Source organism: Poecilia reticulata, linkage group LG12 (genome assembly GCF_000633615.1).
Source record: "Poecilia reticulata strain Guanapo linkage group LG12, Guppy_female_1.0+MT, whole genome shotgun sequence".
Lineage (NCBI taxonomy): Eukaryota > Metazoa > Chordata > Actinopteri > Cyprinodontiformes > Poeciliidae > Poecilia > Poecilia reticulata.
The window spans coordinates 16,159,004-16,186,874 of NC_024342.1; the positions used below are offsets into that span (position 1 = coordinate 16,159,004).

The 27,871-nt window shown below is 39.1% G+C and overlaps 4 protein-coding genes across 5 annotated transcripts in view; 1 reads left to right on the top strand and 3 right to left on the bottom strand.

Moving 5' to 3' along the window:
* Nucleotides 1–1,062: 1,062 nt before the first annotated feature.
* On the bottom strand, nucleotides 1,063–14,794 carry dgcr2 (DiGeorge syndrome critical region gene 2). Of its 2 annotated transcripts, XM_008424180.2 has the most exons (11): nucleotides 14,314–14,794; nucleotides 9,378–9,410; nucleotides 8,098–8,220; nucleotides 5,923–6,009; nucleotides 5,635–5,845; nucleotides 4,953–5,029; nucleotides 4,691–4,873; nucleotides 4,400–4,603; nucleotides 3,689–3,841; nucleotides 3,286–3,522; nucleotides 1,063–2,688 (listed from the first exon to the last, which is right to left on the bottom strand). In XM_008424180.2, exons 1-11 carry the CDS (start codon nucleotides 14,396–14,398, stop codon nucleotides 2,456–2,458), a joined length of 1,626 nt encoding a protein of 541 aa, XP_008422402.1. In that variant the 5' UTR covers nucleotides 14,399–14,794; the 3' UTR covers nucleotides 1,063–2,455. The 2 variants fall into 2 exon arrangements, with proteins under 2 accessions (XP_008422402.1, XP_008422403.1); XM_008424181.2 differs by lacking the exon at nucleotides 9,378–9,410.
* A 1,894-nt stretch (nucleotides 14,795–16,688) lies between these two features.
* Nucleotides 16,689–21,739, bottom strand: ess2 (ess-2 splicing factor homolog). The gene is made up of 10 exons (XM_008424182.1): nucleotides 21,341–21,739; nucleotides 20,510–20,678; nucleotides 20,308–20,391; nucleotides 20,028–20,197; nucleotides 19,196–19,313; nucleotides 18,924–19,057; nucleotides 18,530–18,632; nucleotides 17,645–17,754; nucleotides 17,440–17,555; nucleotides 16,689–17,345 (listed from the first exon to the last, which is right to left on the bottom strand). Exons 1-10 carry the CDS (start codon nucleotides 21,482–21,484, stop codon nucleotides 17,066–17,068), a joined length of 1,428 nt encoding a protein of 475 aa, XP_008422404.1. The 5' UTR covers nucleotides 21,485–21,739; the 3' UTR covers nucleotides 16,689–17,065.
* Nucleotides 21,740–22,535: 796 nt separating this feature from the next.
* Nucleotides 22,536–27,306, bottom strand: LOC103473735 (homeobox protein goosecoid-2). The gene is made up of 4 exons (XM_008424186.2): nucleotides 27,283–27,306; nucleotides 23,914–24,262; nucleotides 22,974–23,218; nucleotides 22,536–22,826 (listed from the first exon to the last, which is right to left on the bottom strand). The coding sequence occupies exons 2-4, from the start codon at nucleotides 24,134–24,136 to the stop codon at nucleotides 22,749–22,751; spliced, it is 546 nt and encodes a 181-aa protein (XP_008422408.1). The 5' UTR covers nucleotides 24,137–24,262; nucleotides 27,283–27,306; the 3' UTR covers nucleotides 22,536–22,748.
* LOC103473734 (transcription factor Adf-1-like) overlaps nucleotides 26,484–27,871 on the top strand; it is a 2,722-nt gene continuing 1,334 nt past the window's right edge. The window contains exon 1 of the mRNA XM_008424183.2: nucleotides 26,484–26,755. Coding sequence (XP_008422405.1) covers nucleotides 26,626–26,755 — 130 coding nt within the window. The 5' untranslated portion in view covers nucleotides 26,484–26,625. The remainder of the gene's footprint in view (nucleotides 26,756–27,871) is intronic.

Genomic DNA, 27,871 nt, shown 5'->3' on the forward strand with positions numbered 1-27,871 from the left:
TGCTCACGTTTGGCAGCGTATGAAAACATGACTCTGTTTGCTGGGTAATCCACTGTGGATTGTCAACGCAAAAAGTAGAAAATAAAAAAAGAAATGAGTTAAAGATGAGCACAAAAATTCATGTATTACACACACACACACACACACATATATATATATATATATATATATATATATGTATATTCAGTACATTCGAATGAGATGTGGAGTCACACATATTTTAAACCATTTTTGGGGGCGGATCATGAGTTTGGATGCTGCTGGTGGTGATGGAGGAACCTCCAAAAAACAAACAAAAAAAAAAACACCAAAACTCCAACTCCGTCAAATACATCCTCGAATGAATCCGACGATTGTCGTCTTACTTGCTCCAAACTTACAATTTCTTTCTTTTAAATACACATTTCATCAAAGAGAGGCAAAGACAAAACAAAAACAGCAACAGTTTTGCAGAAACACCATCGTCATGTTCTGCAGAGGTTCAACCCAGGCGTGGGCTGGCCACCCATTTCAATTCCCTTTAATAAAATGCCAGAGAAAGAGGTAGAGCTCAGGTACTAAACTTGTGCTTGGATTTTAAGAACAAGAAATCAGGCTGTGTGGAAATATTTTTGATTTTAAACTAGTTGGCTAGCTTTGTACGGTAAGCAGCGGACTGCAGGCTAGATAGATCTAATAATGATCAGGTTTCTGAGTTTTTAAACTGGGCAAAAAGCTAAAATATTCTCCGCTCAAAGTTTACACTTCAAAATTTATTAATTTTTTTCCATGGTAGATTTTATGACAGGCTGAACATTTCAGTAAGGATGAGGTTTATTATTTGGTTGGTTTACAATTCATCCGTGTGTTTAAAGGGATATTTCACTATATATTTGGAAACTGAACAAACTTATCTCCATTTAAAAGTCAAATAGATATATGGATTTTTTTTAATTGAGCACTAATATGACGTACAGTAATGAAATAAAGACTCTAAAGCGTTTGATCCGTCTCCAGAAATCAATGTAATTAATGCTTTTTTGGCATCTAAAGGCCAATTTTAAAAACCACATGTTGTAAGAGTCCAGAAGCCAAAAAGTATTTATTTTTCCTTGGATTATTTCATTCATTTGTCCTTGGATTATACGAAGAATTTTCCATACCCATCCAGAATTACATGGTTAAACAGGAACATTGTGAACAATCGCCATGTTTGGTTGAAAGCTGCTACTATGTAGTTTGTGTTCATTCTCGGTTTTATATTTTAGAATAAAGCCAGTTGAATTATTAAACCTGTAATAACCAATATCTCAGATTGTTTTAGCAACACCAAGGTATACTTTTAATTAAACCAATAAGATTACTATATGCTGCCTTTTTGTTTCACAGTTGCATGTAAAGATCTTGATATACATTTTTTTTTTTTTTTTTTAACTAAAATTATGTTGCGAAGAAAACGTTGCGCCAGCCCACGCCTGGTTGGCACATTCTGGGATGGACAGGAAGCCACAGTCGATGAGCTTACCTCACAAATCAAAGCGTGAAGACTGTACACAACGGCCCAACCACAAATAATACAGAATTTGAATGTTAGCATGACTTAAATTCACAATTGGAGAAATATTTTAAATCTTTTTTTTTTTTCCTTTTATGAAAGACCTTCAACTCTAATCTTTGCCCTTACAGTAACCAGGTCTTTGTCACATCATTAATCACAATCAGCTTAAACGTCTCCAACAAGCAACCAAAATTACAGCCTGCAGTCATAAATTAATAAATGCAACACCAAACTGATAATAACCAGCATCACCACAGTCTTCTGACATCTAAAGCTTTTTTTTGTCAGCATAACCCGATAAAAACCCAACGATAATAGACTACCAAACACCTTCTGAGCTATAAAACATCTGCTTCTGCAAATCTGTGCTATAAATCTGGAAGACGGCTGCTTAGATCGGATTGTAAAAATGAAGGTTTTCATCAGCTCTGGGTCATGCTGCAGCAGACGGTGTGGACGTTATAGTAGCTTGGAGATCGGTAAAGACGCTGCCGCTTCAAAGTGTGACGCAACAAAAAGCGTACAAGCAACGAAAGCTGGGTTGGTAGTTCGACGCTGTGCGGGACTGAAACACAGGTATAAAGTCTGAACCTCAGGGAGCATTTACAGCAGTCGGGGTTTCACCCAATTAGGCTGCTTCTCAGCAACAAAACAAAGAGCACAGCCATGTCAAATTATTGGGATGCGTTTGTTTTTATTTGTACAGAATCAGTCCTTGCTGCTCCCTCGGATGCCAGTGTCTTCAAAAAGCAAACAAAACCGAACACTTCGTCTTCACAAGGAAAAACCCCGCTGTAAGAAATCAGTCGCCGCTCCTCCTTATACGTCTGTACAAAACACGAGTCTCCTCCCGGCGGCCGACATCAACAGCCTGCAGTTCTGACTAGTGAGATCCGGGCTCGGCTCCGTCCTTCGCTCCTATACCACAGTGCTGAGGGAGGACGTGCAGTCTGCGGGCAGAGGGGCGGGGGCGTGGCCATCTGTTGGCGTGTCGGGGCCCACCAGGAGGGTGCTGCTATCTATGGAGTCCTCCCTCTCTTGAGACGACGGCACACAAACGGGCGCTGGAGCGGGGGAGTTGGGAAGTTCGACCTCGAGTCCGTCGCCCAGAGTGTTCATCTGGCTCGGCACCATGGAGACCCCGCTGTGTCCTGGAGGCAACGATGAAGAGCGGAGAGGTGAGGAGACGATCAGAGCTCCTCCAGGGCTCAAACGATTAAACATGCACTGCAAAAACACTGAATCCTACAGAGTAATCCTGCAGGTCTAGTTTCTGGTGCAAACAGACTAAACTAACTTACAAGTCCTCTTTCAGCAAGAAACATGAGTTCATTTTAAGTCAATATTTCCCTAATATTGATGAAAAAGGATGAGGTTTTAGTGAAATACTAGTGCAACTAGTACTTTTTCATTATAAGAAATTTTTATCAACTTAAAACAAGCTCTTGTATTTCTTATGTAAAGTGTCCCAAGATATTTCCATCAGATGATTGAAAAAATTGTCAACTAGTTTAGTAATGGATTAATCGTTAACTGGGCATAAAGACTCATATTCAGAGTATTTCTAATATTATGCAAAAAAAAAAAAAAAACTTAAGTGGTTAAATGAAAGCTTAGCAGAATGTGACAATTTTCAAAAAATCTGATTGTCAGAATAAATTGATAGAATAATTGATAAAATATTTGCTAGCTGCAGCTCTTCAGTTCGCATGACGAGCTAGTCGGACATGAGGACGGACGCTCCCTACCGAAGTCCACGTAGAGGAAAGTGTCTGGGTTGATGGAGGCTTCGTACGGAGGAGGGGGGTCGTCTGGGTGCTGGATGTCGGCGTATTTGTAGGCGGCGTACGGCGGAGGCGGCTCCTGGAAATGAAAAGCCCCGCCTTCGCCATCATCAGACAGGTGCAGAGGAGTGAGACCGGTACCGAAGGCATCTGGGCCGTAGTCGAAGCCAGGCACTCGTCTTCCAAGGTTGAAGTGGTGCACTGAGGAAAACAAACAAAAAAATGTGAAATGTTAAAAGATTAATAGAGATTACAGCATAATTAAAAGCAGAAACTGCAAATCAATCACAGGATATAAGTAGTGTGCTATTTATCCTATTTCATCAGATTAAACTAAATGACATCATATTGATCGGTTGAGGCTTACAGTTGCCTCCGATCAGAGTCTCGATGCGTTCGCGTCTTCTCTGACGAAGTCTGTGCACCATGAAGAGCAGCAGCGACAGGATGAGGAAGGACGAGATGCAGCTGACGATCAGCCTCATCCCACTGGCCATCGAATCAAACAGAGTGCTTCCATCTGAGGGGAAAACAAAAAAAACAACACACACAAAATAAGACTTTCGCCTGTGCATTTAAGCACAATCGGAAAGTACAACTAGTTAATAGTTTAAATTAATTGCAATTAATCAATTATTGGAATAATCGTTACTACTTTTGTAATTGATTAACTGTTAACTGAAGGCTACAGACACAGAAAAGGCATTTGCTGAAAGAACAACATGCTGAAAGTAATAATTAAGTCAAAAATGTGCCAAAAATATATTCATTATGTATTTAAGATAAAAAAATAGCCTTTGTCTGTAAGCATCATAGTTTTTGCTTTAACTATTCAGCACTTTTTTTTCTATTCAATTATTAATTGGTTAATCAGCCCTAGACTGTATTAATGTCAAGTCAACCATAAAATGCTGAACTTTTCACATGTGGATGTTAGAATAAATTTTTTCGCTGCACTAGTTGCGGCCCTAATCTACATTTCTTGTAGTGCTTAAGATTCTGCAGTAACGGGTATAAATGTCCATGGTTTCCTTGTACAATCACAAAGCGGCAGAGACCAAAAGATGAACACAAGTACCGGGATCCAGGCAGGTGAACTTGCAGCACTCTTTGGGATCCTTCTGAAAGCGAGTGCAGCCCTGCGGCCGCTCACACAGCGCCGCCACACACATCTCCGGCTCGCCGTCATGACACGTGCAGCTCAGACACGGGTCGTCCCCCTTCGGGGTGAAGTAGTAGCCCTCATTTACTACATTGTCTTTTATATCCACACATGTTTGCCCTGTGTAGAGAGTAACCAAAAATAAAGAAATATTAATAAAACAGCTGATTATAGGCACATCTGGAAGCAAACGGAGTGAGCACATACTCCTCTTGCAGAGGAACGGGAACTTCTTGTAGCAGTTCTCGGCGTCCCAGCTGTGCAGGCCGTGTTCATTCATGCTCTTGCTCTGGAAGCGTTGCAGCTGGGCGCAGAAGACGTTGTCCTGAGAGGGAGAGGTCTCCCCAAACTTCTCCAGGCCCTCAGGCGGCCAAATCACCTGCATGGACCCTGTGAGGAAACAGCGCATCCTTACTGCCCAACCCAGATCACAGAGCAGAGACTATTCAACTCGTCTTCCTTCCGTTACCTTTGGAGGCCACTTCCCAACGGCCCTCCAAGGTGTGACTTCGATTGGTGATCACATACTGATAGCCCACCCAAAACCTGGACAGAGTTTTACTACACGTTACTACATGCTGAGTCCAAGGACTTATTTCTGGGTTCATGAACCGACACATTTTCACCGCTAGATGGCAGGCTATCACTCTATGACCTCTGAGTCAACGTGCTCAAACATTTATCTGTCAGTAAAGACATCAGGACTGAAACTATTAATCAGGATGAATTGATTACTGAAATAATGGTCAACTAATTTAGTAATCAATTAATCATTAATTAAACAGTTTGCTGAAAAAAATATTCACAGCAGTAATGGAGAGTAAATTAAACAAATATATCTGCATTTTGTTTTTAAGATATAAACTGCTTTGTCTGTGAAACTACAATTCCTCAAGTTTTAGGTTCAAATTTACTAAATGAACAGTATATTACTGCATTTTAAAAAAGAAAATGTTTATTTCCTTATTTTAAAAAAGAAGGAACAGAATTATTTGTATCTTTTAAAGTATCTCTAATATTATTTCAATGAAAAATCTGCAGAATGTGCCAGTTTTATCCAATTAATTGATTAGTCATCAGAACAATAGATTCCTACAGAGCATCAACTTCAGGTAAATGTTCCCGAAGTAAGAAAGTAAACATCCACTCACGTGCACTGTTCTTTGCGCTCACACACTTTGTCGTCAAAGTCCAGCTCGATCTCCAGTATGAACTGGAGCTCCTCGCTGGTCACGAACGTAGCCAAGGAGCCGTTAACCTTCTGGCACGTATCCACGGCCTTCCAGTAGTTCTCGTTCTTCAGGTAGACTTTGTAGCAGCTGGCCGTCTTCTCGTAGTGATGCCAGCCGTTGGGACACTTCTCTGTAAGCAGGGAGGACATTTTGACGGCTGCAGTGACTCAAGCTGCAGAAGCACTGAGACAAAAGTGAGATGCTCACTGTTGAAGCGAACGGGCTGAGCCACGCCGATGACATCTTCTACGTTGTCGTATCCGTTCTCAAAGCGAAACCTCTCCGCCTTTATAACTGCTAAACATTTTGATTATCAGTCAGTTGCACTTGCAGACCACACAAATAATCTCTGGAACGAAGAACAAGATAATTACACAACCCAAACCGATCAACTTTGAGTCAAAAGATCAAGCAGGAAGATCCAGATCTGAGGACAGAAAAAGCAGCTGGAAAGCTTTGCAGATTTTAGCCTCTTCTAAGTATGATTAGCAGTTTAATGAGATTAAGATCTGGACAGACGGAAGAAGCCTGGCATTGTCTACGCACAACAAACTCTCCTCCTGCAACAAGGCCATCAAAGTGGCAGCAAATCAGGAGAAATTGAATATATTTGCCTGTCGATGCAGGAATAAAAATGTCGATGTAGTAACAGAACACATTATCTGTCCTTGGAGCCAGAGGCCGAATGATTACTGCACAGCATGCTAAAGGTCACTTGTAAAATCACAGAAGCAGAGTTACTTCAGAAGCACAAAATAAAAAAGTTAGTGCATGTTAAAGGGGATGTTTAATAAGCATGAAGGTAATTTCTAGTGACAGGTCTTCCTTTGATAGATAAGTTCATACCTGTTACATCCAACCAAAGATCACCAACACCAACTGTAGCTCCAAACCGCCACAAGTCATGCAGCCTTCAGATTAACTCAAGAACAGCTTCATGGAGAGCTGCATCCAATCTTTACAATGCAAAGCTTCAGATGGAGTGAAATAAAGCATGCTGCCACTGAACTCTGGAGCAGTGGAAAAAGTTCTCTGGAAGGATGAATCATGCCGCTCTAATGTAAAAGTCTGGGTTTAGCAGCTGTTCGGATTACAAAGTTAATGCGAAAATCCGACTTCAGACTCTGAAAAATCAACTGGAACACCTGCCGAGGACTGAGAATTTTTCAAACGCTGACTTCAAGATCCAATATGCACAAGGTTTCCCCTAGAAAACTTACTAAGCCCAGTGGTTGAGACAGTCATTTATCCAGCAACCCGTCATGTTTTTGAGTTAAAAAATGTTTAAAGTTGACAGGAAACTTGAAAATATCACTTGATAATTATGTGTTATTGGAAGATTGGAAGTTTAATAGCTCAACACCAACTACAAAGTCTTAAAAATGCAAAGATTAAAAAAAACTTAAATAAATAAGCAATGCTTATCCTGGTGGGGGCACAAGTAAAGTCTGGTGGCCCGCCAGGCTTATAATACACTGGGGGAAACCCTGCCGCCTCTCCAAAAACAAAGCCTGCGTTAACTGGAATTACACCTGCTAATGAAATAATTTCTCTGGTTACAGGAGCATCCATTGAGCTTATCTTGTGTTTTCACATCCTCTGCATATTATGTGACCAAGCAAAAAAGTACTTCTGTTTAAAATTTACTAAAAACATTAACATTTCTAAATGGTTGTAAATATTAGACATGAAGATGAAAAAGTGATCATATTTTCTTCTACTTCAGGAGTCTGTAGCCTTATTGAATAACGAAAAAAGGGGCCAGTGTGAAACCGTAATCAGGTGTGCACCACCAGCATTAACTCAAAGCCAGAACAGCTACTCCTTTATGGAGGTCACATGCTGTACTCAATCCTTCTAATAATTCCCATTATGCGATCAGGGATCCGGGGATAAGACGTCAGGATTTAGGGGGAAACAATAGGATTTCAGTCAAAAAGCTTAGCTCTGTAACATCTACACACTGCTGAGGGGATCAACCCAATGGTAAACAAAAACAGAGACTTTAACCCTGTGTTCTCCTGTTTTTTACACCACTACTCCTGATTTGTTTGTTTATTAATATTAATGCTTTTTGGGAAATATGGAGGTTTGTTGATACTAATCACTCACTGCAAACATAAACAGCAGCTCTAGGGAAGAATACACCAAATATGCCCTAATGTAGTCATGCTGCACAACACAATACAGATTGATGCAATTTCTCTACATGCCGAAGGGACCATAGGAGCAGCCATATTTCTTTTTTTTTTTTTTTAAAGCTGCTTGCCTGTGATTTGATCCTTTATGCCTGAAACATCCTGTGTGCTGCAGGCCTCCAGAGAAATCAAAGCTCCAGAAGCACAGGTGTTAGAATGGCTGCATAAAGGGAGTCGAACTTACGGGGACAGTCCATCTCGTCGCTTTTGTCCTCGCATGCTGTCCAGCCGTCACACTGCCAGGAAATGGGGATACACTGCATCTTCCCACTGCGGCAGGCGAACTGCCCAGTGTTGCAGCGCTGCTCTGAAACACAACAAGATGGGTTGTGTGGTTAAATATGTGCAAGTTGAACACCTTTTGAAACAAGAAAAACTCAGCAGGGATATAAAATATGCATGAAGAGCTATAAAGGCAGCAAAATAAGCATTTAAAATCAAAGATGACGGTGGTTGAAATGGCTGCAAACAGGTGTCAAATGTGGGGCAAACTATCTTAGAAACTATTCAGCCTTCTTCTCATGTTCTCTACAGATATTAATCTCCCAAAAGAGCGATAATAAAAGACGGATTCATAAATCTGTAGACAAATTTGATCTTGTCTGCACATTTTTAAACAGGCATCTGTTTTGTGTCAAACAGCGTGTTAAGGCAATCTGCTTCAAAGAGTCATTCGTCAAACTGCCAAGATCAGGTCATTGACGTAAAAACAACAATGCTGCTTTTATTAAGTTGTCATCAAAACAACAACCAAAAAAAAAAAAAAAAAAACAGCCTCAAGACTTCAGCTGACCAGAACTTAACCTCTACAGTCGATGACATTCAATAAGGACAAAAGGCACTGAACCGTCATCTTTGGAGCTTCATTGCTTCATGTTTTTACTTCAAATATGACCTTTAAGTTGCTTCTCAGAAAACTATTTTAGGGATTGGGAAACAGAGGGGCTGCACAGTGGTGCAGTTGGTAGAGCTGTTGCCTTGCAGCAAGAAGGTTCTGGGTTCGATTCCCGGCCCCGGTCTTTCTGCATGGAGTTTGCATGTTCTCCCTGTGCATGGTGGGTTTTCTCCAGGTACTCTGGTTTCCTCCCACAGTCCACAAACATGACTGTCAGGTTAATTGGCCTCTCTAAATTGTCCCTAGGTGAGAGTGTGTGTGTGCATGGTTGTTTGTCCTGTGTGTCTCTGTGTTGCCCTGCGTCAGACTGGCGACCTGTCCAGGGTGAACCCCGCCTCTCGCCCAAAACGTTAGCTGGAGAGGCACCAGCACCTCATGACCCCACTGAGGGACGAGGGTGTAAAGAAAATGGATGGATGGATGGATGGATGGGAAACAGAGGACTTTTGACAAAACTTTCCTAATTAGAAAATATTCTGGGAATTTTGTAAAACAACATTTTGGGGCTGCTGGTCCTTTCTCAGAAAACGATAAGTCAACTCTACAGCAAAAAAAAAAAGCTTTCTTACCTGACAATAATCTTGCCAGAGCTAGTCGTGGACCTGAAATAAATAGACAATAATAATATGACTATCTAGATAATTACCGTTTCATTTTTACCTGTAATTCAAATAGATCACTACATTGCAAGATTAATGGAGTTTGTGTTGCAAACTTATGAACATAACCTAATTTGCAAAGTCTCAAAAACCCAATCACACATACTTTTTTTTTTTTTTTTAGATTAAAGACTGTTGCACCTAACCTAAAAACATGCTAAAAATTTCAGTAAAATGTTATAAAACTATTCTGGCTGAATGCAGACTGTTGGACGTAGATCTACACACCAGCGCTGTACTCTGAGAGAAACCATTTGAGATTGCCAAAACATCTTTTTTTTAGTGACACTAAGTGGATTGAGATGTATCCTATTGCAGGGTTGTGTTAGTTTCCAGGGACTGAATGCATTATGACCAACAAGCAGGGGTAACATTAAAAGCCATGGATTTAAAAATATATCACTGAGGAGGAATATTAAATATGCATGTCTTTAAGGGGGAGGGAGGGCTGCAAGGGTGAAGAAGGAATTTGTCAAGTTGAAAGTCAGTAGCATTATCAGCATAATAAATATATGAACATCTGTAGAATTTCTTTATACATTTTTCTGCGCAACATTACGATTTCTTTGGTCAGAGAAGCACAGAATATTTGAATTGTGTTATATCGACTTAATATAAATGCATGCTCTGAAGCAGATGAAGTCTGACTGCATGGATGATTATTTACATATTTGATACATTTGTAACTGTATAACTGAAAACTGCACAAGAACAGAGCTTATAGATGCTTTAAGTTATCAAACATTAAAGACCAGCTTTGATTGTCACCATGTTCTCAGTCTAAAACACTTTATTTTTAAGTGTGTAACAATTATGCATATTTCTGAATTTTACAGAAATAAGAAAGGAGAATCTGAAAGGAATTTTTATCCGACACAGTGTTTTGGATAAAAAGATTTAAAAAAAATGTTTGTCTTACAAATGCTAGATAAGTATATATATATTTTTAAATTTAATTTATTAATACATGGAATCTACATTTTCTTTATTGGATAAAAGTTGACTATAAAAGGTTGAGTAAATCTGTTTCAGGCAGTAGATAGAGAGAATGACATTTAAAAAATTATTCATGTTTTACAACTCTGATGCTTTCTTCAACTAACTGCCCTTTGTTTAAGAAAGTTTACGAAGGAGTTCTTCAATTTCATACTTAAATAATCATTAATGAGATACACTTTGGGGAATATTTGATGAGCAATTCTACGTACAGCTCCATGCATTTTATACTCTTTGTGCTACAGTGTGATTAGATGAAAGCTGCCCCTGATGCTGATGCATAATAAATCTAAAAGTGGTCAGGATGTTTAAGCGCACAGAATGATTTAGCATCGCAATAATAGAGAAATGAAGAGCGAGGAAAAACATCACAATATATTCAACAACAATATCACATTATCAAGATTTTCTGATATCATACAACCCTAAAGTACTATACTGCATTTAATAAAATTAGGGTATGATGTGATGAATCAATGGTTCAAAGCCAAACAACAAAAATGTTTTTACATTTTCATCATGGAGATTAAGTGCCAAGCCTAAATATCAGTATAGATCATTTTAAATGATTCATATCCTAGTTTCCTAATCTCTTTCTGATCCACATTGTGAATGCCTGTCAACCAGTGTTACCAAGTGAGTCATACGATCATGTTTCGCAAGGTCAATTTTGAAAACTCAGCTCATTTGTATGTGCAGAGCTTGCAGAAATGCATTTAGGAAGTGCACATTATTGTGTTGAACAATCTGAAAATGTTTTAAAGCCTCGACATTGAGAGACTGTACTGGCTGTTTCAGCTTCAAATGTAAAATGACCTGCAGTCCCTGCTGTGGAACCTCACTGCAACCTTCTGAGGAAAATCATCAACCGGTACCGTCAAAAGGAAGAATAAAAACGCCAGAATTATCCTTGAACTTCAGCTCAACGCTCCGAACAAAAACAGGAGCAAACACCAGTTTAAAGTAAGCTGTAGAGGCGTGTTGTTAGGACATTGAGTCGCTTCCTTAACGTTATTAATTCTGTGTTAGAAGAGCTTATCAAGGCTGCCCTTCAGAAACTCTCTTTGTGAGAGCATCTGCAGCTGTCAAGAAAACAAACAAGAGTGAAAAATAACCAAGCAACATTTTAATATGGGTGCTCTTTCACTTAGAGACATTTTTTTTTTGATGCGTAGACAATTTACAGCCCAGACTGGCCTGATAACGGAGAGCAAAACGTGGCAATGTACGGGAGCTTTCTCCCGCACCGATGATTCAACCTGGAGGTTTGTGTTAAAAGCAGAGAGTGGGTACAGGTAATTATTTTCTTTGCATCTTCTCACATTTAATTCGAACTTTGAGCAGATAAAAGCTCTGTGGGTCAATTTCCTTCAAAAAATAAAAAAACTAACCAAAATAAACAGTTTTCATTGTGTAAAAACTGCTTTGCCACTTCTGCTAACAAGACGTTGTTAATCATATTTTTCCCCAGACAGACCTCGGTTTCAGTTCTGATTCGATGAATGCAAATGGCAAGTAGTACCACTGGACTACCTCATTTTATGAGGAAATGTTACCACAGTCCGTGCAAAAGTAGCGGTAGTAACAACTGAAACTTCAAAAATGTATAAAATTGTATTCCAGACAGTATAATCACATAAATCTCTCTCAAAGAAATCTGTTTTCACCTCGTTTCAGAATGAGTAAACATTAGATCGCCCAACCACACGAGTTTTTTTTGTTTTGTATTTAAGAAAAGGTCTTATTCCGAGTCAGGAATGTCAAGAGGATGGGGAATGTTTTACGGGTTTCTACAGGGAGGCATAGCGCAATCAAAAACCTGTTCCCAACCGCATAGAGAACCCTAACAGATAAATATCAAAATTATCTTTATTTACAGTTTAATATTTTATATTAACACTCAATGACTATGCTCTGAAATTATTTATACTCCTATAAGTAACAAGCCAAGTGTTGCAAAACGATGCCAGACAAAAGCTGAAATGAACTTTTTCATGTTTTAAATGAGAAAATCACAAATCTTCAGTCTATTTTAAGTCCACAAAAAACTTCAGCAAACAGTTATTTTTTAAAATATTCTGGCTGTGAGGAGTTTTAGTCCACCATTTTATTTGATTTTAGTCTCCAACATAACACCCCAGTTGAAGTAGTCTGAACAAACTCTTGTGTGGCATTTCAGTCAGCCACGGTTTAATGCTAAAATCCATTCTCCATATTACTGGAGCAAACCAGAGGCCGTGAAAATGACCTCAGAAACTCTTTAGAGGCCCATCATGTGTACCAAACCCTACCACAATGTTACTCCACAGTGTGCAGTGTTATACACGAAGCACATGCAAGAGTTGCTTCCATCTCTCGACTAGAAAAGAGATTCTTTATCGTTTGACTGTCTCCCTTTAATTTATACTTGACTTATGAAAGTCTGTGTCCTTATTTTAAAAATAGCACTAAGTAAATGTGTTGTGAAATACATCTGGTGTGTAAAAATAAGGATGCAATGAGCTTTAAGATTTATGAATGCCGAATGGCAGCATGATTGCTAAATAACATCCTGTTAAAATTAAAGCAGGTTCTATTAATAATTTTATTATCCACCTAAATTATGCGAGTAGTAATTTTGTTTCTTTTTCAGTACTTAAAGTCCTTGTCAAGCAGCTCTCAAGAAGATAAGAGTCCACAGAAACCCACAGTGACACACGGTGAAAAATATCATCACCCAAACAACCAGCAGCCGTTTCCAAACATGCACTGAGTGAACTCTACGCATTGTTCTCAAAACCGTTAGGCGTCTTGATGAAATGTGCACAAAAATGACCTTCACACTAAGGGCTAAAGCTATGGAAATACAACAGCAAAGCTATAACTCATCTTGTAACCCCTCTAAAAACCTAATTTGACTACAAACCGAAAAGAAGCTGTCAAATAAATGCCCACAGCACAAATATAAACAATGTTTTCCTTTTTCCTTTTAATTTGCTCTCTAGGTAGGAGGTCAGTCCTCTGGTTAGAGCCAAACAATAATGAGTTTATCCTTGAGCTCCACTGATAAGGTTACTCTAATCCAACACAATTGACGGGATCACGAGACCAAGCTTGAAGGAAACCACAGATTTGTCCTGTGGTGATGCTTACAAAGCTTTTTACAGAAGATCATTCAAAGCACCAATAAATGCTTTTGGTTGAGGAAAATCCACACTTCCTTGATTGATAAAAAAAGACTTCTAAACAGATAACAGAGTAGTATTCCAATAAGGTGGTGCATTATTTAGAGCAAAACACAGGGTTTTCGCTTAACCAAGTCATCTTTACAGGCAGCAGTAACAATTGTTAGTATTTTTTCTGCCAAATCTGTTGTGTTTAATGGTGGAGATGAATGTCAGCCAGGTCTGGTGAAGGAGGAAGATGAATCCCTTTTATGCATTTTAAATTGCAGACTAAGTGAGGGAGATCAACCTAGGATTGCAGTGATTAAATTAACTAATTAAACTAAATCAGGGTGCACCATTTTAATGAGGAATTAACGTATAATTAACCGAAGTTAGTATATTTGAATAAAAACAATAACGATAAAAAAACAAAAACAATGAAGTCTAATAAATGCATATCTGCTGGCTGTTGCAAGTGACCTAGTTTGGGAGTGAAATACAGGTACTGCGTACACAGCTAGCTGGAGCTGCACCCTGAACAACAGCAGCAGGGAGACGGGTTGAAAACTACCAGAGTCCCAGGTCTGACCAACAGGCCGCTGCGCCTGACCTGCAGCTGTAAATCTGTTTCTCCCACTTTTTTTTAGTCGAGCAAACGGAACAGGAACACATGTCAAAAAATAAACAAACTTGGGTTTATTTACCTGTCCGTGGTGGGTCCGTTAGTGTGAGAACGAAGAGAAGAGAGAAGAGGAGGACGAAACTGCTGCTGTCAGCCTTCGGCAACATTTATCCTCCATTCATAGTAACTCCTCTATCCAGAAATGTAAAAATATACCGAGGTTCAGCAACGCCTTTCCCTTTTTTAAATTATAGCCGCAAAACGTTTAAAACTACTTATGCCCATTTTTGCGCACACAATGCGTCGACTACATAACACGGCGCAAATAAAGCATAGTCGTAATAAGAGGCGAGGTTAATCTCTCCCAGCAGCAGCTAACGTTAGCTAACTGGTTGCTCCTCGGTAACCGTCGACCGTTGGTGCTCGGTGCGGAGCGGCGCTCATCCAAGATGGCTGCGGCCTCCCATCACAACAATTCCAAACATTCAGCAGCTCACAGGCAGACCATCAGCTGGAGGTGCTGCCGGGGCGGAGTCTGCCAGATTATACCCAAACAGACACTGTGTATGTGGGGCTGGGGGGGCGGGTGGAGCCACAATGGGAGCAACTTTTAACGCATCTTACAGAGGCGGTGGAAGAGAGTTGAACCATCGGGGGCAACTGCTATATATTAAGATTTTTATTTGATAGGTTCCATACCATTTCAGTAACAGAATTTTGTTATGAGAACTCTTCTGGTTATAATAAGATATAAAACAAATTTTAGCAATTTACATTTTTAACAAATGTAAGTTTTACATTTTTGTTATACTGAGATTTAGGGAGCTGCACAGCTCTGAGGCTGCACAGTGGTGCAGTTGGTAGAGCTGTTGCAGTGCAGCAAGAAGGTTCTGGGTTCGATTCCCGGCCCCGGTCTTTCTGCATGGAGCTTGCATGTTCTCCCTATGCATGCATGGGTTTTCTCCAGGTACTCCATTTTCCTCCCACAGTCCAAAAACATGACTGTCAGGTTAATTGGCCTCTCCAAATTGCCCCTAGGTGTGAGTGTGTGTGTCTGTGTTGCCCTGTGACAGACTGGCGACCTGGTCAGGGTGTACCCCGCCTCTCGCCTGGTACGCTGGCTGGAGATGGGCACCAGCAACCCTCCCGACCCCACTCAGGGACAAGGGTGTAAAGAAAATGGATGGATGGATGAGATTTACACATTATAAAAAAGTCTGTTTTAAATATTAAACAACAGCAAAACATCAACACTTCGTGGGATGTTTGAGTGTCATCATTGATGAAACAGAGTGAGAACATGGAGAGTCAGAGGGAGCCCCTTTAAATGGAAGCTTTTAACAGCCAGAGCTAAGAAATAAACTCAGAAGGAGTTTCTCAACAAAATGCAAAACTCAAAACTTTCTTGTTTTAACCAGATGAATGCTACATCTAATGATAACCAGAAACTCAGATTCACTTTATTTTGGTAAATTAACTTTCTTGCTCTGGCCACTAAGAAACACTGGCCCACTAGCTCTGAAGGTTCCCAAATCTTCCTACCCCAATTCCAACGATAGCACTGAGTATGTTACTGTAGATTAACATGCTAGTGCTAGCCTAGATGCTATCACTGTTTTATTTTCAAACTTCATGTTGTAGGTCAAGATGCTAGCCCTAACCTACAGGCTATTTGTATTTCAGCTAGCTTTAGCTTTTTAACTCATTTTAACACATACTCTTATCACCTTACAATTGAGCTTTGTAAACAAAGCTGAGGCTGCACAGTGGTGCAGTTGGTAGAGCTGTTGCCTTGCAGCAAGAAGGTTCTGTGTTTGATTCCGGGCCCCGGTCTTTCTGCATGGAGTTTGCATGTTCTCCCTGTGCATAGTGGGTTTTCTCCGGGTACTCCGATTTCCTACCACAGTCCAAAAACATGACTGTCAAGTTAATTGGCCTCTCCAAATTGCCCCTAGGTGTGAGTGTGTGTGTCCTGTGTGTCTGTGTTGCCCTGTGACATACTGGCGACCTGTCCAGGGTGTACCCCGCCTCTCGCCCGGAACGTTAGCTGGAGATGGGCACCAGCAACCCTCCCGACCTCACTGAGGGACAAGGGTGTAAGAAAATGGATGGATGGAAACAGAGTTCTGCATTGACTGAAAGTTTTCACTCTTCTACAAGTTTTCTATTTGCATTTTGCAGGATTTTGCTTTATTCTGGTGCTTCTGCCTATTTTTTTTTTTTTTTTACATTTCTGCAAGTCTGCAGTTGTGCATCTGCAATTTTCACTAAAATATTCAGCTTACAGCATTCACACTGCACTTTATGCACACTTTACTAGGGGTGCTTGCAAAGATGAATAAACCCAAAGTAAATTTCTTTGGCTTAAAAAATAATAAAACACTACTTTGATGTTACACACTATAAAGTTGATTTAAATTGTCTGATTTAAAAACTGCACCAAAACTGATACTGGACAAAATTACCACATTCATATATTGCATTGTAAAAATCCATTAGTCTTACATTTTATGACATTTTGAAGTAACAGAAACAAACACTGATATATTGAGCTTGGCTTTATGATCCCATATGTTTGTATAAGTTTCAAGAACCACACTAGATCATAATAAATACATAATATCTCAAATTTTCCGTTTCAAAAAAGGAAATACTGAGAAAATTGGACAAGATGCATTTCACAGACACACTAATAATCATATTTGCCATTGAATTTAGCAACAGAACAATAGAAATTCTAGCTGTCCTTTATTTGGAGAAGTCCTCTTCTCGTAAGTTTTGAAGACTTTTTTTAAACAGAAGTTTTTAACAGTTTGAACGTAGAGCAGCTTTTCTTAGAAAAAGTCTGAGGCTTTCCGTCTCTTGGGAAGCTGCAGCAGATTGTCCGTGAGTGATGTGAGGTCCTGCGAGCTCGGCGTCTTAGCCTTGGTGGGCGTTGGCGTTCCTGAAGGAGTGGCTGGTCCGGCGAAGGGAGACTTGCAGGGGGTGACCCTGTGCGAGGGCGACGGCGTGTAACTTGCCCGCAGCGCTTTGTCTGTGTATTTGCTAGAAGTCCGATTTACAAGCCGCTGCAGGGCGGGCGTTAGGGCCGGGCTCAGACCTTTAGGCGTAAGACTGCAACGTAGAAAAAGTGTTCTCTTAGTTTTGAGAATTTCTCCATCAGTATATAAATCAGGAAAACATTTAACAGAGGTAGTGCACTCCTTACCTTGCCAGGTTCTCTGTAACCTTTCTCAATGCCTCCTGTTTCTTTGCACGATTTTTCGCAGCAGCCTCATTTGCCATCTTTATACCCAGCCTCTCTCTCCGTCCTGGTTCGGGAATCTTTTGAATACAACAATAAGCATCAAAATGTAGCGAGATAAATAATTAGACATTTATAATGCAGACATAAAAAAGGATATCTCGCTAACCTTGAATGACGGGCCGTGATTTCGCTCAACATACGGCGTGTCTGATCCGTCCAGACGGAACGGCGTGCTCTCGATCTCTCCCCAAGTCATCAGAGGCGAATCAGCAACACCTGAAAAAGTCAAAAATGACATTTGGATGAAACTATCCAAAAGAGTGCTTCTGAGAAACTCGGAGCAAGCAATAAAATATGACTAAAGATTAGACTAAAGATCAATTTGGAACAGATGACTGAGCAAATACAAGTATGAAAGTACGAAGTCATCAGTTTGGATAATGGATAAAATAAATAGAAAAGAGGGAACTTAAAAAGTGAATGAACCTCAAAGTAGGGCGGAAGGTAGCGATTATTTTAGCAATTGATTATTCTCAGATTTTTCATTTAAACACTTGTGCTTATTTTATACAATAGTAAAAATATGCAAAAAAATGTAAATCAGTTTTTCTAAATAAGAAAATATATATTTTTTGCATTATAAATGCAATACGGTGCTTAAATAAGCACTTTCTGCTTTACTTAAGCAGGGCTGATATGTTGACTATTTTTTAGATGTAACCAATTAATAACTGGACATTAAAAGGTGTTTAATAAGAGAAATTTGCAGAATATGAACCGGGTGAAGTTTAGGAGTTCTAGATAGAATATTCTTTTAAAGAAAGTTTTCATCTATAATGCAAAATTTGTAATTTTTTTAAAACAGTTTTGCCTAATTACTGCTTTGAGAGTGTTATGTTTTCAGCAAACCAAACGGTATATTTTAGGATCTGTTTACTCCAATTAACCTTTAATCAATTACTAGTAAGTTTGACAATTATTTCAATAATCGATTAATCACACTTGTTTCAGTCCTACTTCATAGGACTGAATAATTTGCAGGTTCACTCACCAGGGGCAGGTGATGGAGTCCTTTCGAAGCCATATCCATTCACTGTTGGGGATTCATGCGGTATTAGCTCCTTCCCATCGGGGCCAACTTTACCCTGTTTGAACTGCAAAAACAATTAAAATAAATAAACAGAATCCATTCAAACACCATTCAAATAAACATTTCTTTTGAAAAAATACAAATTGAAGTAAAACAGTCAAGTCCTGAAAACCTAAAGAGCAGAACTCATCCCAATATAAATGTTAAATTTTTTATAACTAATAATATTTAGCAACAGCTGGAGCAATATGTGATTTGCTTTTTTAAATAAAAACAGTAATATTATAAAAACAAATTCTGGTTTTAAACTCATTTTTACACAAGGTATCCGTGCTGTGAATACTTCACCCATTACCTGTGCATTGAGGGCCGCGGCCTGTTGAATCTGGCTTTTGTTCAGAGCTTTGCTGAACGGATCTCCAACAAACCGAGTGTTCTTGTGCACCACCTCTCTGGGCTTCTTGAAGATTGCATCATCATCTTTAACACCTAAAATAAAGGTAAAAATTACATTTAATTAATCATCAAACATTTTATGCCACACTTTAGAAAATGTTGTGGCTGTGTTAAAGGGAAATTGACTAATGAAAAAAAAAAAAATCAGTTTTCTCAGTTTAACATTCATACCCTCTGGATAGTACATCAAGGCATTTTTTGCTTTGTACTCCCACGTTTCCAGCCCAGCTTTGACGCATTCAAGAGCAGCTTTCTCCATTGACGGGAGGGCGAGGTTCTCCTCGTGGCGCTGCAAAAAAAGATCACAGATGATTTAAATCTTTTCCACTCTTTCTACAGTAAACCACAAATGCACCCAAAAGCAGTCATGTTTTCTTTTCTGATCTCTAATGTCCAGGAAACATCCAAATTCAGCTTCCAAGCAGCACTGCAAAACCATTCAGGTGCAGCTACAACTTTTTTTCCCCTGTAGATGATTTAATTACGTGGCAGCATCATAAACAGGATTAATGTCGCTTTGGAAACAAGCAACCCCTACAGGCCTCAGAGTTGTTGTGATGCAACTTTAAGCTAAAACTTGTAAGCCGACAAAAACACCTTGTGCTATAATCACACTGGAGGCAGATGGCTTAATTTAAGCTGTACCCAAATAGCACCTATGAAGCTACGGTGTGAATTATCTGAGGCAGTTTCAACTTAGTTTCAAGATATTGTGATTTTTCACATGGTGATGGTGCTGCTTGATGAGAGCAGTGGAGCATCAACAGAGCCTGTATTATTTGAATAAGATATGTGTGCATCTGAAACTAAGACATCAAAGAGCAAGATCTAACAGAAAACTTGCCATGATAATTGCTTAAACTCATAAATATCAAAGTGTGCAGATCATCCATAATTTAAAAAAAAAACATGTCTCCAGACTCCCCCCCCCCAAAAAAAACCCCTTCAATTTAGGCATATCATTAAATTACTTTGAAAATAACAGCTCAAAATCAATACCAACCTGTTTAAATTCAGCCTCTGCCTCATACAACCAGGCGTGCTTCAGTTTCTCTTTGTCTTTTGCCTGATCCATTATCTGCTCGAAGGATGCATTATCTTCACTGGTGTTTTTAGCAAGAAAACGATCCAGACTGGGCAGCTCTTTTTCTTCTTTGTCATCATCCTTTCTCTCTACAGAAACGTGGTCCAACAAATGGATGGGTCAATTACTCATATATCTACTGAATTTACTTCCACATCAACAGAGTTAAACTAAACTGAGCATATTTGTCTTAACTTACCCACATCTGAGCTTTTACTGCAGTAAGTGGAGGACGGCGATCCTGCGTGACCGACTGGTGTCTCAAAGCTGGCAGGGGTCAAATCTTGCATTTTGCCAAAAAAAATAAAAATAAAAAAGTGGAATAGAAATAAATCACTCAAGAAAAAAAAATCATATAGTGTAAAATAAATACTCATTTCATTTGGAAATCTTCTTCTTACAAGGTGCAGAGGTTTGTGGTGTAGATTTGTTCAACGATGAGCCGTATCTAATGGATATCTCCCTCATCTTTTCGAGGTCTCCACTTTCCTCCGCTTCAAGGTAATCCTTTTGTGCTTGAAGTTTGGTGACATCTGGGAAAAAGTCCCTTTGGATAATTTTCTCCAAGCTCTGTCAAAAGCAGCCAAGTAAAGAAAGACACAATCACTAAGAATACGTACAAAACCAAATTTAAGGCAACATAAAACAGTTCTGCAGTATTAAGCAGAAATGTACTAATTACGTTTTTCTTGGTTCATACTGATTTCCAGTTTTCTTGGAGGCATGACCTTACAGTTCTGATTCTGGACAAACTTTGATTAAGAAGAAAACTGTCCAGATTATTTAAAAGGACAGTAGTTGTGAATGTAGCAGAAAATGAATTTCAAGAACCATCTCGATTTTATACGTCGAAGAATCTCAAACATCTTGATTTCGTTCTAAAGTCAATCAAAATACCCTGTGGTTGATCGCAAGAAAATTGGTCGAGTCTGAACTCTGCACGGCTAATTGCAGAGATCGGTGGACAAACTGAATCTGTTGCTTTATTATATTTGGTGCTGCACATGTTCTCCTGAACAAAAATCTTAAGAAAATTGTAAAATAGCTGAATAATATCAAGTAACAATTAGAACATTGTGCAAACATATCCAGTTCCTACTTATCATAGGTTTATAACTTTAAGTTTGTACGCCAAAACGTTGGGAATACCTCGACGCTTACATTGTTAATGACATGTTTACATCTTGAGATCAAGGTCGTCTCTGAATCCGTGTTTGTCTCGAGTTACTAACCTGAATATAATCCTCTTCATCGAGAACCTTTCTCTTCAGTTTTCCCTCCTCTTTGTCCTCAGGCTGACACAGAGCCACGGTTGTGACCGCTGAAGGAACCAGAGTCCCGGACAAGGCTCTCCGAACACTGGCGCTACCCTCCATTGTGGATGGAGCCTGTTAGCCTTTTAGCTCAAACGGTAACGGCGACTCTATTGCGATCAAAAAAACGACTTCTAAATAATACCAAAGGGCGTATTTCTGCTAAAAAAATAACATATGTTTAAAATGAAGTTAAGGAAATAAATATATAAAGACTAAAAGAAGAGTCAACCTTGCTAAGTGTAACGTTTCATCTAACTTTTAGCCATTACGCCACCGTACGACACCATACACGCAACGTAATTACGTAATGTTGTCTTCTTCTTCTTCTTCTTCTTCTACTACCTCGACTACTGTTTGCAAACCGTTGCCAACGGTTTGCCAACCGTTTAATGGCGGTTGGCAAACAGCAATATGGTGCATTACCGCCACCAACCAGTAAGGAGTGTAAATAAAAGACTAAGCAAACCTTATTCCTGCCTGTGTATACTGTATATTTAAAATATATATATATAAAATATTTATATATAAAGAGAAAGTTTAGCTTAGACTTGAACATTTTAAATATTTTTTTCCTCTAAATGTGATGGAATCCACGTTAACACATTTACTATGTCTTAAAATATCTCATATTTATTTATTCCAAATTTTATCTGATTTTGTTTGTTTTCTCTTTAACCCAGGTAAGTCTCGTTGTCTTGTTCTGGTTCAGGAGTGGCTTGATACAGGGAATGCAACAACTGTTTAAAGTTGTTTATTAGGCTTAGTAGAATTGATTATCTGATTAACTAAGCTAATTAACGCAAATAGCTGGGTTAATCATCTAATGATTCACTGCATGCAGGTCAAAAATATTGCACTTTCATGTGGTATAATAATTCCACATTCACTGAGAAAAAAAATAGTCTACCCATGTTAACCTGACAAAAAGTTATATCTGGATTTGAACTGCTAAACAAAGATACAAATTTTCTTTAAGATTTTTTCTCAAAAGGTCTGTGCATTAGACTTATTGAGAAAATTACAAACAACTTTGTTCTGTTGTACAACAAATCTCCCTAGGTTATTCACAAACAACAGAGTCATGAAAGTATTTATTAGATCATAATCACATGGCAAGAAGCGGTTTTACAAAAAGTTACTTCATTCTTGATATATGGATTAAATTAAATGTCAAAAGGTCAGTATATATTGTTAGTTTGATCAAACTGACACAATTAAATCCATTTTGTTCATGAACTTGGCTATTTATTTGAATCATGAGCAAAAAAATATAACTTAAGGTTTCCATAAATTTCCATGTTTCTGTAAATCTATATGAAAGAAATTAGTTTTCAGTGTTTCCGACTACAAATGACAGTCTTTTCTGACGTCTCCATTTTGCTCTTCGGTTTTTAAACCAAACCTACCAGGAAGAAAGGAGACGGAATTATTATTTAATACCTCCCATTATTCATTTGCAATATTTGACAGGATTGCTCATGTCCACATAATCAAAAGAGAGTGAAACCTCTCCATCAAGCATTAGCAACACATGCAGCTGCTGTCTTACTTCTACTCTTTCTTCTCTTAAGTTAGTTTGCTGTGCAAGTTTCTCTCTCGCGTTTACATCTGGGTACTGGTTCTGCAGGAACAGTTCCTCCAGTGCATCCAGCTGTTCTTCGGTGAAAATTGTACGGTGACGCCTGGTTCGCCTCTGCACCTGGCCCCCCTTAGGCTGCTGCTCTTCCCTGTGAGCCTCCCCCAGCCGGCACGTCTCTGAGATCATAGCTGCTGGGTTCCATCCATACTGACAGGCTGCAACGAGATTCACATATGCCATCAAATGAAAATGACAAATGCACTTTTCTGAAACTGAAAAGATCATTTTGAGTCATACCCACAAAAACAGGAAGATGCTACCATACATGGATTATTAACTATAATTTGGAATGCCACTATAAATCAAGACAGTCACAGAAGGGGGTGTTTTTCTGACAAACAGAGTGAGAGAACGTACCTTAGACAGACTGGCAGTGTTGTTTTGACAGCAAGGTTATTCAGATGTGAACCACAGACTAATAATGTGGATTATGGTGAAACTTGACCAATGTCTACAAGGCTTAAAATTACAATGCTGGTCAGAACTGGACCAGAAACTGCAATATCTACATTAATCATTAATACTGACAGGATTTCTGTTTTGATTTCCAGTTTTTATCACAGGGGGTTCATTTGACACGTGATAACGACAGGCAGACTGCATCGCTGGAAAACACTTTTAAATCTATTACTTGGGTGCCAGTTTTTTAAGTCTTCCGACATCCTCGTCCTCACTAAATAAATCTGCACATAAGTCTTCACTAGTAACACCTGCAGCTTGAGAGTCTATATAGCTTTATGAGCTATAACCCTGCGTTCAGATGGCCAAAGTGTTGCCTTCAGGGTTTCAGAACATAAAACTGAATTTCCATAGTCACTTTATGCAAAGACAGCTGATGGTTTGTTCCTACCGTCATGGATGAGATCAGAGTGCAGCATGTCAGCGCAGTGGGAGCAGAAACAGCAGCACAAGCAGGCGTGATGAACAGGCTCAGGACACACCATCTTCTCCTTCAGTCCAAGAACTCTTGCTCCACATGGTTGTTTGTCTCCAATACTGCTAGGATATTTGTTCAGAATGTTCTCAATGGTGAACGGAAACTTTTGTCTTTCCATCTTGATGTGCCCGTCCATTTTTTAAGGAAATTCCTTGAGCTCAAAAGCAGTAGTGATAACCAGATAGAGGCCTCTAACACTCTGTGATACTTCCCTCTCAGTGGCTCCTCTGCTTCTACTCCTTCTACAAGAGCAAGTCTGGCCCTTATAGGAAAAAAAAAAAGGAAAAAAAAAGAGATGGAAGTAAAACTATAATCCCCCTGTGGACCAGACACATAAAACGGTTGAAACTTAATTCTGAGCTAATCTGGGCAGTTTTGTGAAGAGGTTAGGGAGGACGGCAGATTCGGCTAATCTCGCCTCATTCCTTTCTTCAAGCGAAATCAGATTTCACTGCATAAAATGAAAAGTGGAGAGCTCCTAAAATCCTCATTGTTGAGGTTTTAGAGAAAAGGGGATTGCTTGGTATTAGAAACCTGGACTTATAGACGGACACCTTTGGTGTGGTCTCATGCTTGTGTATGAATTTAAGGATTAGCCTTTGAATTAATTTCATATTGCTTCTTATGTTCAGTTTTAATGACAAATGATCTTGTATTAATTTGTAGATTTGCTCTGAAAGTTACACAAACCAACTCCTGGCTTACATTTAACCACCCATAACGGATGAGTGGGTGAAATCTGAATAAAGATGCAACAAAGGTGCAGCTTTATGGTTATATATCCATCAACGTGGTTTATATTCACAATCATACATCCTGTGTCTTATCTTTGTGTTGCAGTCTTTTCAGTTTGACTTCGCTGACAATGTGAACAGCGGAGGTAAAGCTATTACTGGTTAAATTCATCTCCCTCCCAGCAAATCCAACGATTTCATACAAGGCAATACATCTCCTTTTTTTCTCTCTTATTTTTTTCTTTCAGGGAATTAACGGATTTCCACAATCTGTCTTAAGCTCCAACCTGTTATAAGGGCTTTTGAAAACAGATAACAATAAACACCATTCCCATCCTTTTCACCTGGGTTTAATAGCGTTCAGATGGCTGATGTATAGTATGCGCCGTGTGCGAGATCGTTATCTTAGGTTATTGTGGTTCTCAATAGAAGGAATTGCGCCAAAATCCTTGTAGGTCCACAAGGTTCAAAATTCATTACAGGGGATCAGAATTATAAAGGCTCGTGTTATTGTTGTTGTAAGCAATATTTGGTACATCTGGTAAAGTGAAGAGAATTATAATGACTCAGTTGGAAATTACGTCTTCATGGGGTTGTTTTTTTCCAGGTGCATTTGAAGAGTAAACTGACTTAGCAGCTGAACTAATTGATTTATCACAAGTCAAGAATGACTTGCACCATTCGAAGCAGACAATGTTATTATGTAATGGAATGTAATGCTGCAATTTAACAACTCTTCAAACTTAAAATAGTTAGACCTTTGCTCCCGAGTGGGGAGCAAGTGCAATCGATGAACATAAAGGCTGTAGAAAATCAATAAAAATGTAGACAACAAACAACGACAACAGTTTATCAGAACCTTTTTTGTGGCTTGCCATCCTTTTAGACAGTATTAATGTATGTCTGCTAGGCAGTTATTAAAACAGCAGTCTTCCCTTTGATTGTGTAGCTCCTCGCACTATTTACCCTATACATTTCTGTATTTCAGATGCGTAAAAATGCTATATGTTTGGCCTGCACAGTATGAAAATGAACTTTTCAATACAATTCTAAAATGTCACATTTCACAGGCCAATGCTCTGAAACTTTTAGGCTTTTTAGTCTTGTATTCAGCAGTTGGAGCTCACTCAGGCCTGAATAATGCTAAGACAAAATAGCGTTCAAGATCACATCTGAGCCACAACACATAGTGAATTGCAGATTACTGCCAAAAATATTTGTCTTAAATCTGTAAAAAGAATATGCATCAAAATTTAACATAGACTAAAGAGAATTGTAACAAAGGTAAGGCCTGCATAAAACAAAGACTGCAAATACAGAGACTGAGATTCTTTAAAAAAATAAATAATATACAGGCCTATACAAAGTGTAATTGTGCATTAAGAGCATTTCAAATAGTCTGAAGCCAGAAGAATGTTAGGAAAAAAAATCGTTTTTTTCAGCTACAGTTTTTGACCCGCAGAGTATAATCCCACTTAGAAATGAAAAATTGTGATTTATTACTAAAAACAATTTTCCACTTTCAACATTTTATATATCTTCTTTTAGACCATTCTGAAACATTTAGTTTTTTTTTAAAGCATAAAGCGCTGTAAAGTTTTAAATTATATGCAGTAAAGTAATTAAATAATCCATAATGAATTTGTGTAATGTTTAATATAGCTAGTGTATTCTGGGTAAAACGGTATTAGATTAAAAGATAATTGACTGGTGCGCCCCCTTGTGTCAGAACACTGTAACGTCCACACGGCAGAGCGACACGGGCGGCACGCAGTCCGCCACTCGCGATAACTTGCGTTGGAGCAGCTGCAGCAAGGGCGGAAAAGGCGGGAGGAGCTTGCCGCTTCCGCGTCCGCGCAACAGTAGCAGAAACAGAAAATACAAGGGCAAAATGGAAGATAAGTTAATTTTAGCTGTATTTAATTACCCGGAACTGTACAATGTTACTTTACCGAATTACCGTTGTACGGAAAGTCGTATAAACGCTTGGAGAAATATCAGTATGGCACTTGGTTACCCATGTGAGTATTTGTTTATCGCAACTTTACTCCCAGTTATTGTTTGCTTAGCCGCATCTGCGTCGGGTGCCTAATCAGGCACGAGTTGTTTACGGAACACAGAAGTATTTCACGCTTCTGAACTTGGCGATTTGCTGTGATTTAGGTGTTTATCTTGGTTGCTAGGTCCACTTTGACGTTGATGCAGGCGCGCGCGCCGTGCTAGCGGTGACAGCCGTTGCTCCACGCCGCAGGCCGCGCTGCGCGAAGCGGAGCGGCGCGGCGTGCCTCTACCGCGGAGCTAGCCGCGGCACTGAACTTGTTCAGCGGCATGGACACGCAGCATTCTCCGACCTTCGAGCGATTCTAGGCGCTTTCTTTGCTGAAACTGTGCTAGAAAGGCTGGAAAAGCAAAGAATGCTCCTGAAAAAGCCGTTAAAGTTCACAGCAGCGCTTCGGTTTGTTAAACATGCCACACTGTGCGGGACAAACGCAGGGCCCCAACCCAGAATAAGTGCGCAAAGTCAAAGGCAGCAGAGTGCTATACTTACCATACACAAAAATGTCTTTAATAATGTTTGGTTTTGTTTATTTTTGAAGATGTAACTTTAGAATACTGCTAAATAATTCAATTGAAAAACTTTTTACACATCGGTTAGTCAACATACATGTTTTTATTACTTAATATTAACAAATAAATAAAAACACCCTATACAGACTATATTAGTATAGTCTATATAGACTATATTAGTATAGTCTATATAGGCTCTGTACCGGTTGGAACAAATGTAATTATTTTTTAAAGTAATTAGCCTTAAAATCTTTGAAAGGAAACTCACTTGTCAAACAGATGCTTTGCAGATGATTCAGACCTCAAGGTTTTCTTCACATTATAGCCACAAACCTTAATGTATTTTATTAGAACTTTGTGCGACAAACACCAATTAGTGCATAATTCTAAATGGAACAAATATATGGTTTTATTTTATTTTTTTCACCCTAAAACATATTGAGAACAACAGCAATGCTTTTGGAGTCCGTTCTGCACTTGTAGAAATTGATGGGGTTTTTTTTGTTAATTCTTAAGGTTACATTTAGTCAGATTGGGATAAGAAGCACATTAACATCAGCTGACAAGTC

Coding starts and splice junctions, on each gene's coding strand:
- dgcr2 (XM_008424180.2), bottom strand. CDS start 14,398: ATGTTGCCGAAGGCTGACAGCAGCAGTTTCGTCCTCCTCTTCTCTCTT. Junction 8,221..9,377: donor TCTGGCAAGATTATTGTCAG/GTAAGAAAGCTT, acceptor GTTGTGTTTCAG/AGCAGCGCTGCAACACTGGG. Junction 4,874..4,952: donor TTGGGAAGTGGCCTCCAAAG/GTAACGGAAGGA, acceptor GTTTCCTCACAG/GGTCCATGCAGGTGATTTGG.
- ess2 (XM_008424182.1), bottom strand. CDS start 21,484: ATGGAGGGTAGCGCCAGTGTTCGGAGAGCCTTGTCCGGGACTCTGGTT. Junction 20,198..20,307: donor CAGTAAAAGCTCAGATGTGG/GTAAGTTAAGAC, acceptor ACGTTTCTGTAG/AGAGAAAGGATGATGACAAA. Junction 17,556..17,644: donor ATCACGGCCCGTCATTCAAG/GTTAGCGAGATA, acceptor TGTATTCAAAAG/ATTCCCGAACCAGGACGGAG.
- LOC103473735 (XM_008424186.2), bottom strand. CDS start 24,136: ATGGACGGGCACATCAAGATGGAAAGACAAAAGTTTCCGTTCACCATT. Junction 23,219..23,913: donor CTCTGATCTCATCCATGACG/GTAGGAACAAAC, acceptor ATCTCGTTGCAG/CCTGTCAGTATGGATGGAAC. Junction 22,827..22,973: donor TAAGAGAAGAAAGAGTAGAA/GTAAGACAGCAG, acceptor TCTTCCTGGTAG/GTTTGGTTTAAAAACCGAAG.